The sequence below is a fragment of the Globicephala melas genome, chromosome 13 (genome assembly GCF_963455315.2).
Source record: "Globicephala melas chromosome 13, mGloMel1.2, whole genome shotgun sequence".
In the NCBI taxonomy this organism is placed as follows: Eukaryota; Metazoa; Chordata; class Mammalia; order Artiodactyla; family Delphinidae; genus Globicephala; species Globicephala melas.
Window position 1 is genome coordinate 17,401,174 of NC_083326.1, and position 9,755 is coordinate 17,410,928.

At 52.1% G+C, this 9,755-nt stretch overlaps 1 protein-coding gene across 1 annotated transcript in view; it reads left to right on the forward strand.

Moving 5' to 3' along the window:
* Nucleotides 1-2,718, forward strand: part of PHLPP1 (PH domain and leucine rich repeat protein phosphatase 1) — a 213,337-nt gene extending 210,619 nt beyond the window's left edge. Inside the window, exon 17 of the mRNA XM_030868118.2 lies at nucleotides 1,103-2,718. Coding sequence (XP_030723978.2) covers nucleotides 1,103-2,278 — 1,176 coding nt within the window. The 3' untranslated portion in view covers nucleotides 2,279-2,718. The remainder of the gene's footprint in view (nucleotides 1-1,102) is intronic.
* Nucleotides 2,719-9,755: the final 7,037 nt, after the last annotated feature.

A 9,755-nucleotide genomic window follows, 5' to 3' on the forward strand; every position in this document is an offset into this window, starting at 1 on the left:
AACAAATATATTAGGAGAATTAAGAGAGTTGAAAATTGTGCTTGAAGCCCTGCTTTAGTAATTTTACTTCGAATTGTGCTGCCTGCGTGGCGGGATTGTCTGCGGAGCTGGGGGATGTACTTCCAAATGAAGGAACGTGGTAGGGTTGGGAAGGGAATGGGTATTCTCCGGAAGAAACATTTGCTTCGAGGGAGATGGTTAGACCATCACTATTCCCTCATCCCAGACACACATAAAAGTTGTCCGAATGGAGCCTCCTCTGGAAAAGGTGTTAAAAATAGGGGCATGTAGAGGCACGTCCTAGACCCGAGAACCTCAAACTTGAAGAATAAAGAACCGAGCAGGTACACCCTGGGGTTATCTCCCCTCCTCTCCTCCAGCTTCACAGTAAAGGCTTTTTATCGGCAAGTGGTCTGAAACTTTGGTTCGTGGTGTAAGTGGCGTGAACTCGGCTGGACTGAAGCAGGAGACTTTGTCGTCTCCATTTGCTGCCAGGGAAGTGAGTTCAGGGAAGCGGCAGGACCTGGCACTTCTCCTTAAGCATCTACCTCTCCAAACACGATCAGTTGTACCCAGCTAATCACCCCACGATTTCCCCACCAATTGTTTTTATACGTTTAAAACAGTGCCTCTCCCCTCACTTCTGGACCTTCAGACATTACCACCCCTGATGGTTGGTGTGCTTTGGGGAGGGACTTAAGATTCCGGGCGTTATCTGGAACGCACCTGCCTCGGGGGCTGCTCGGCATTGGCGCGTTCAGCAAGGCTCTTCCTCTCGGGACCCCCGTGGGTTCCAGGAGGCGCTAATCAGCCGTGTTGCTGTGTCAGATGATGGTCTGCTTTGGAGATAGACGGGTCCCAATAAAGGGAGTAACTGAGATACTTTCCATTTGTCCCTCCTGCTTCTTACCTGCCCCGGGCTTCTGCCCCAGGGTTCTGATGACAGGTGGACATGAACCACTCTCAGGAGGGTGGGCAGCCCCTCCCCCTGTGGACCGCGTGTCACGCTCCGGTGGTCCCCCAGGCAGGAGGCCCCAGGGAAGCCGCACGTCGCCCCGCGTGCTCCGTGGTAACGTCTGTTTGGAAACCCCTCTTCTTCCAGGATGGCAAAGTGAACGGAGTGACCGAGTCCACGCGCGTCCTGGGCTACACGTTCCTGCACCCCAGCGTGGTGCCCCGCCCCCACGTGCAGTCCGTGGCCCTGACCCCGCAGGACGAGTTCTTCATCCTGGGCAGCAAGGGCCTGTGGGACAGCCTGTCCGTTGAGGAGGCCGTGGGGGCCGTGCGCAACGTCCCCGACGCTCTGGCCGCCGCCAAGAAGCTGTGCACGCTGGCGCAGAGCTACGGCTGCCGCGAGAGCGTCAGCGCCGTGGTGGTGCAGCTCAGCGTCCCCGAGGACAGCTTCTGCTGCTGCGAGCTCGGCGCCGGCGGGCCCGTGCCGCCGCCCAGCCCCGGCACCTTCCCGCCCTCCGTCAGCATGGTCATCAAGGAGCGGCCCGCCGACGGGCTGGGAGTGCCGTCGTCCAGCAGCGGCCTGGCCTCGGAGATGAGCAGCGAGCTCTCCACGTCCGAGATGAGCAGCGAGGTGGGGTCCACGGCCTCGGACGAGCCCCCTCCGGGCGCCCTGAGCGAGAGCAGCCCCGCCTGCCCCAGCGAGCCGCGCTGCTCGCTGCACCCCGCCTGCCCGTCCAGCTCCTTCCAGCGCCAGCTGTCCAGCGCCACTTTCTCTAGCGCCTTCTCCGACAACGGCCTCGACAGCGATGACGAAGAGCCCATCGAGGGCGTCTTCACCAACGGCAGCCGGGTGGAGGTGGAGGTGGACATCCACTGCGGCCGCGCCAAGGAGAAGGAGAGGCAGCAGCCCCTGCTGCAGCTGCCGGCCGAGGCTAGCGACGAGGGTATCGTCATCAGCGCCAACGAGGACGAGCCGGCCCTGCCCCGGAGGGCGGACTGTGCCGCCGTGGGGACCATGGGGCGCCGGAGGGCTAACGGCTCTGTGGCGCCCCAGGAACGGAGCCACAACGTGATAGAGGTGGCCACGGACGCGCCTCTCCGCAAGCCGGGGGGCTATTTTGCAGCCCCGGCTCAGCCAGATCCTGATGATCAGTTCATCATTCCCCCGGAGCTGGAGGAGGAGGTCAAAGAGATCATGAAACACCAGCAACCGCCACCGCCGCCGCCGCCACCACCGCCGCCGCCCTCACAGCTCCACGTGCAGCCGCCGCCGCGGCAGTGCCCGGGGGACCAGCTGCCAGACTGCTGTGACACACCGCTATGACCCACCCGCGCGCTGCTTAAAAATAAACTAACCAACAAAGGCTGAGTTGCCAGAGCCTCCCAGGCTCCCGTTAAACCAGGGGTTTACTCCACACCCTTCTCCCAGACGCTTTCCCAGCCTGTCTTTGCATCCAGTCTGTAGGTTCCCCTTCTGTTGGTCATTTTTTAAAATAATTACCACTTTTCTTCTCGTGATGCTGTACCAATATGATTTAAATTTGTTAACTTCTTCCCCTAACATATCAGATGTGTAAAGACAAAGAACAAAAGGTTTAATATATTACAGAGAAACAGTTAATGATAATGTAATACTTTTTAAAGTGGCTTTGTGTTGTTTTGTTTGTCTGGAAGGCAGGGCAGGTTGCCAGTGCTAAATGATTTAATAATACTGTAATTCTGTATTTCTTTGCAGGGGATCGGGGGGGGGGGGAAGCCTTTTTTTTTTTTTTTTTGTCTTGAAAATGATAGACATTTGTAGAATACGGAGACTAACTCCTAGGAGTTGCTTTACTCTGTCAGGTGACCTAAGTCACTGGATTCACTAATTTTCTCTGAGAGAACAGTTGATTGAAAAATTTCTATTGTAAATAGCTCAGTGTTGTATAGTGATGCTTCACATGTTTTGTAGTTTTGGCATAAGGGACTAAACAACTGACTTCCCTCCCCTCCCCCTCTGACACACCTTCCTGCCCACACCCCTTCATCCCCCCACCTTTTTAATTCATTGAATGATGAGCCTGAGCATTGCTGAGAGCATTGCTGTTCAAATAAGGTGGACCTTAGGCCACTGGAAATGAACCTGCACCCGACGGGCCTCTGACCCTTTTTCTTCCTCTCCTGTTTCCACCCAGCCTCTTTTGTAGACACTTTTTAATTGTGTTCCTTACTGCTGCCACAATCAGCATGACTGTATAGAATTCAGTTAGATCATTTACATACCAAGAGTTATATTAAAGCAGAATGCACAAATGAACATGTCATTTTTGTTATAATAAATATAAAATTTACAAGTATTGGACCCATCTGCTTTTGTCTCAAGAGCCAGATGTGTCTTGCAGATGATCCCAGCCAGCTTGGGTTTGGAATGAATGCATGTAACTTTGGGGTCATCAGATATTTCCGACTTTGATTTTTTTTTAAGGGAAAATATCCAACAGGCTAACCTACATTGAACGAACGTAGTGAAATCAACCCTGTGGTTAACAATACGCGTAGCTGGTCTTACAGCCTTTCTATTTCTTCTTGTTATTGTGTAGGGTAGACGGTAAAAGGGGAATAGATGAGGTTGCGTAGAGGAGATCCCTGGAAAACTCCCACAAAGCCAAGTTGGTTTCCAGGTCTCTCAAGGCCCCCTCAATCACCTGAACATGTTAATAGATCTTTTTATAAAAATTGGAGTATGGTTGATTAACAATGTACACCGGAGCTGGTTGCCTCGCTCTCTACCCCTAGCAGAAATGTCAGTGCAGTGGGGTCCACTAGGAAATCCCGTATTCCTAGCTGACTTACTGGCCCCATTTACAGACTCTAGTGCCCCACCCCTCCCCGCCGACCCTGCATCTTGTGAACCATGTTTTGGAGATGCTGTGGGTCTTCTCTCTTGTCTCATGTGGACTAGCTTCCCAGGTAGAATGGTTTTCCTTCTTCAGATCTACCCTCCAGTGGTACCTGGCTGGTTCAGTGACAGGACATGGCAACTAGTCTTTCTTGTAGACTCAGTAATGGGCTGTCCGTCCCCTCGCTGGGTGGTCAGATCAGAGGACCCCCCCCTCCTTGTCTTGGTGACGTCCGTTCTTCATTCCATGTCAGGCTACTTGTACACTGTGTACTTTGAAAACCACTAAGGCTGTGGAAGGAGATTGAGTTCCTCTCAGCCCATAAGGGACTAGACTGCCCAAGCCCGGGCAGAGCTCTCTGCTCTAGAGCCGGAGCAAAACCATCTGAGGGTCCCTCCGCCCAGCCCCACTCAGCAGCACCTTGCCGCCCTGTCGTCCCTCTGCTCCAGGTGGATCAGAGCAGACTTGGAAGGCTCTGGGTTTTCACCCCAGTGCCGTAGTCACTACAGAAGATCTGGGCTGGCTCTCTGACCTCCTCGGTGCTTAAATCCCCTGTGGACAGGGCTCACCTGTTGCCTGGAGCAGGGCCTGCCCAGACGGTCGGTGCGGATCCGATTCCACGGCAGCTCCCTTCCAGAGGAGCCACCAACACTTCGCCCTGAGCATGGCCAACAGAGGCAGCAATAGTTTGAGGAGTCCACGATGGGTCCCACAGCAACTGCTTGTGCCAGGGGCAGCTGCTGGGACCAGCAAGTCCCAAGTGGGGGCTCAGCTCACGTCCTAACGTGTGTGGCTGACTGGGAGAAGGGGCACAGGCTTGGCGCTGCTGTTTTCCTAAGGCCGCCAGTTCAGTGCTTGCTTGCTTCTCAGTTTCTTAGACCATTAAGTCACATTGAGCACACGCCGCATATAAGGCACTATGGAGATAAAGGACAAAACTGCCCTTTGGAAGCTTGGGGTAAATAGGCGTGTGGGTCAAAAGTAAGAGATGAGCACATATTAAGCGGCTAAAGACGCGGAGACCTGCTAGGCCTCCTTGCTCTTGCTTAGGAGTCTCCCAGTTATTGCCTGAGAAGGAGTTTCTTTTCACTTCTGCTCAGCAAGGTAGCATCTAATAATGTATGCAGAACTGCTTATAAAACTGTGAAGTGCCTAATTGAAGATTCCTCAAAGCCACGGGATCTCCAGGGTGAGCATGAGGGGGAAGGGCATCCCCCAGCCCCGCCCCACACTGTCCTTCCTGCTGGGAAGGCCAGCGAATTGGGAGAGGGCTGGCGGGTGGGTGGGTAAGAGGCTGGAAGCTCTGACAGAGCTCGCAGCCTTGCTAATAGACTCAGAGCTCCCTACCGAGGGCCCTGGAAGTTGCTTGGTGTTGGATCAGCCACAGGCTGCCACGTGTGTGCCCACGGAATAGTGGCTTTCCGGAGGGCACCAGGGCCAGGCTCAGGAGCCCCGACTCCCAATCTGACCTGGTTTCTCTAGATTGCTTTTGTCACAGCACCACCTGCTGGTGAGATTAGATTTGGGGTGCAAATGGGCATGACTCTTGGTCTTTCTCCTGCCCCTCTTCCAAAAGAAAGTTTCAGTTACTTTCATTCCTAGACACCTGACAGAAAGCAATCTCCAGCACTATTAAGTAGTCAGAGAAATATTAGGGACACTGATGTGCAGACATATCAAGATGTGTAGCCGGAATCATAGCATCGACCTGGGAGAGAGGAAGTCAGTCTCCAACATCCAATTCTCCATTCCCCATAGGGAAGAATAAATAAAAACCCCCTAATATGCCTTGGATCTAATAGGACAACATCAGCTCATTGCTGGCACTGCCCAACGGGGACAAAGCACAATTCCCATGCGAACACTCATCAGAAGGCACTCTGAATTCACTCGGACACGTCAGGAAATAGAATTTTTGGACAGTGTGGGGTTTTTGTACAGTGTGGTATCTGCCCTCCCTTCCTCCCAAGTGATCAAACCACGTAATTTGTAGATAGTAAAGCCTTATGTAAGTGGAAGTATTGTCATTGTTGTAAGTAAAGAACTAAGGGTGGTCAGACAGAAAATAATTGGGAACACAGAAAAAGTAGTTCTTTAAATTAAAAACTCCCAGAGAGGGAAAAAACCCAAAAACTCCTAGGAAACATCTGTTGGAACTGTTACAGGAGGGAGGGATGATGTCATGGTAGAAAAAATAGGTTTTCCTCATTTCTTGCCATTGAATTTCTTTTGCTTTCAGTTCATCCCCCCAAAATGCATTTTGTGCAAATGGATCTGTGCAAAGTTTATTTCCCTATTGTTGTTCACCTGTGGTGAACTGATTCCTATTGCTGTGTCTTTGAAAGATGGCTCTCAATGTTGTCCCCTCACCCCACCTTTACCAAAATCGCAACCAAGTTCAGACTTAGCTTGGCAGATCCACTGCCCTGATCAGTAACAAAGCAGGAACTACACCTAGCAGACGAAGCTTTGGGCAAGCTCCACAGCCAACCTCACACCCACCCGATCCACCATGTCCGTTCACGCCACGCGTTTAGGAAGCACCAGCCAGAGCCGCCAGCGTGCTCAGCTCTGGGTCCCCTGCCCAGGACCACAAATGCAGCGGGGCTTGGGTGCCACGGTGGCTGTGCTGACCTCCTGAGGTCTTGGTCTCAGCCAGTTGAGGGCAGACTACAGGCTCTACATGTTGCCCCCTGCCTTCTAGAAGACTAAGGTTGAACCTTGACAGGAAGAAAGGGGCCAAGGAGTCCCCGAGGCCGCCTTCCACTTTTCAGGCTGTGTGGTAAAGTAGAAAGCCACGCTGTCCCCTGCCCTGAATTTAAGGACCCATAAACAAGTGCTGCTTTTGTTGGGCTCCAGTTCATTAGTCCTTCCATCTTCTTCTAAATCAGAAACACAGTGTTCTATCCTGTTCAGAGGGGGAATGGCAGGACATGTGGAGAATTTTCTCCCGTCTGCTTATGACTAGAACTTCTCGCACTGTCATTCCTCTCTTTTTCTAAAGCCGTGGAAGTAAAACTGGCTTCAGGCTGAAAGTTCAAGTACTTTCTAGTCATTACTATTTCTTAGGTCTTATTCCAATAAACTGAACTTCCCCCTAATTCCTAATCTTATCTATTGGAAGAAAGTTGAAATGGCAACTAAGATCATTTTCCCAAATGGCGCAACTCCAGCTGTTGCCTTTTCCTGGCCTCATGTACAGGTCATTTGCCTTTCTGAGTCTTTAAGAAAACTGCTTTGCAGTTAACATTTGGAGGCTCTTTTTTTTTTTTTTTTTTTTTTTTGATGTGGACCATTTTTAAAGTCTATTGAACTTGTTACAATGTTGCTTCTGTTTTATGGTTTGGTTTTTTGGCCCCGAGGCATGTGGGATCTTAGCTTCCCAACCAGGGATCGAACCCCCACCCCCTGCATTGGAAGGTGAAGTCTTAACCACTGGACCGCCAGGGAAGTCCCATCTGGAGGTTCTTAAGTCAGTTTTCCACTTAACAGAAATTGCCCTGTAACCCAGGAATAAATCATGCATGCAAAATAAAGTCTTTTGTTTGTTTGATGGTCTACAATGCATCTTAAGAGCTACTCAAATACTCCTTTTCCTAGAGCGTTTCAGTAGGTTAAAGATAGTTCATTGAAATGTGGCCCACCCCTGCTTATCCTAAGCACAATCACCCACACTTTTTCCTCAGGAGCTGAAACCACCATCTCTCACAGGTAAACCCACAGGACTTTTTCCCTGGAAACTTCATTGGGCATGTATTTCAATGCTGTCTGCATATAATTGGCATATACCCTTCATGTAAACATTTTTGAGTCCTCCAGCTTTCAAATTTAAAATCTCATCATGATATTCCTTAGATTACAATCCCAGCCCCGCAGGGTGGTCACTGAGATCCAGCACTGTGAGTTCTTCCTGTCCACCAGTGGCCTTCAAACGTTTCTGTCGTGACTTCCTGAGGGATGCTACTGACTTCCCACCTTCAATGAACAAAGAAGGGGGAAGGGCCCACCTGCCACCAGCTGTTCCTCATTAACGCCCAGCTCGGATTCCTTCCTGCAATGGAGAGCCAGTAATAACCTTGACCGCTTCTACCCTAGGAGCCTTGCCACAAACAGAGCCTCTTCCAAGTGTGCTGAGCGCAGAGGGTGCAAGGACAGAGCAAACGGACCCTGGGCCTGCTTTTACAGAGCTTTGAAGACTCACTCTTGGGACGGAAAAGAACAGAAAGACCAATGCTCCTTTGCTCTGCCCATCAAACACCATCAAAACCATTTCCTAGCTGTTTTTCTCCAATAGGCAGGGTTTTATTTTGAGCAACTTTGAATTCTACACACCTGTGGAAGATGGACACAGCAGTTGTCTCTAGCACGCTGACCTCAGAGCTCCCTCTGCTTCACGTTTAATTCCTTTTCTGCAACCCATCCCCTGGTACCATACCTGAGATAAACACGCCCATTTGTTTAAAAAAAAAAAAATGTTTGCAGCCTTTTCCCCTCCACTCCAGCACACTGAGGATGGGCCTCACTCACTTGTGGAGGCACAAGGCTCTCCACATCCAGGGTTGAAGATGGGTCCCTTGGCCTCCACTGGAAATCCCTGACTTCCTTTTCACTTCCATCTGGGCCAGAAATAAAACCACTGGTTCATGCAGATGGGCGCCCTGCCTACTGTTTGCAACTTCCAGCTGCCTCCATCCCTTCGGTCCTGGCCTCTGCCCCTCGCCCCTCCTCTCCATTCACGCGCTCCCTCCTGGCCATTCAGCTGCCCTGGTCTGGGTGCTGCTCACCACGGTCACCGTGGTGGGAGGGAGGATGGGGCTGGACGTTGCAGCAGCTGCCACAGGCGATCACTGCCTTGTTCAACCTCTCCGCTTTGGCCCCCAGCCCTCTTGCTTTGCCTTTGAGCCGGCTATAACTGCTGCTTCTCCGCCACATTTTGCAGGCTCTTATGCCAGATCCTAAGAGTTGGGTTCCGCGCTCCTCCCTTCACCTCTCACTCTCACTCAAGGCTCGTCCAGGGTGCGCTCATCGTCCCCCCCGCCCCGCCCATGTCCACACCGCCTCCTGGACACCTCCCTCGCAGGACTCAGGCGCCACAAACCCAACGTACCTCAAACCTGCACCTCCTGCAAGCCCGACGCTGGCAGAACCTGTCATCGGTCACCAAGTCCTGTCAGTTCTACTTCCTAAAACCTCCTGGTGGAGGAGATGGACAATGAATAAGCAAATCTTTTAAAATGACCATGATTATTTCAGATGTAAAAAAAAAAAGTGAAAAAAACAGAAGAGGAAAATGGAATCAAGAACGATATTTGACCTAAAACCTGATGAAAAGAAGACAGTTAAGATCTGGAGGCAGAGAATTTCAAGCAGAGGAAACTGCAAGGTCAAAACCCCAGGGTGGGGACCGCGAGTGTTGGGATATTAGGGGAGTGGCCCTTATCAGCTTTCCTCCTCCTTGCCCCGGCTCTGAACCAAAGGCGAAATAAGACAGCAATAAGCAGCAGGGGCAGAAAGGTCAACTTTACTGCTTAATGCTGACAGTGGAGAATGAGGGCTGTGTCCCTGTATGAGGGGACTTCCGACTACGGAAACCCCTCAGCAGTCAGCCGCTAGGCGGAGGCGGAAGCCCTCAGGGCTCTGGGGCAGAGAGCGCCCTCTGGGGGCGGGGAGGAAGCTGAGAACGCGGCTCCTGAGGGGCGGGGCGCGGGCTGCGCATGCTCAGTGTGTCCTCTCAGACTCTCGCGAGAGAGCGCTGGCGCCGCCCTGCAAGACGGGTCCCGGGGCTGCGTGGTTAGAGGTCGGAAACCCAGGCCTGGAGGGTGTGAGATGAGGCCGCAGACCTCCGCCAAGGCCAGGGGCTTGAGAGAGATCTCGTCTTCCAGGAGGTTGGCGCAAGGCAGGTGCTTACTGAGCAGTTTCTCA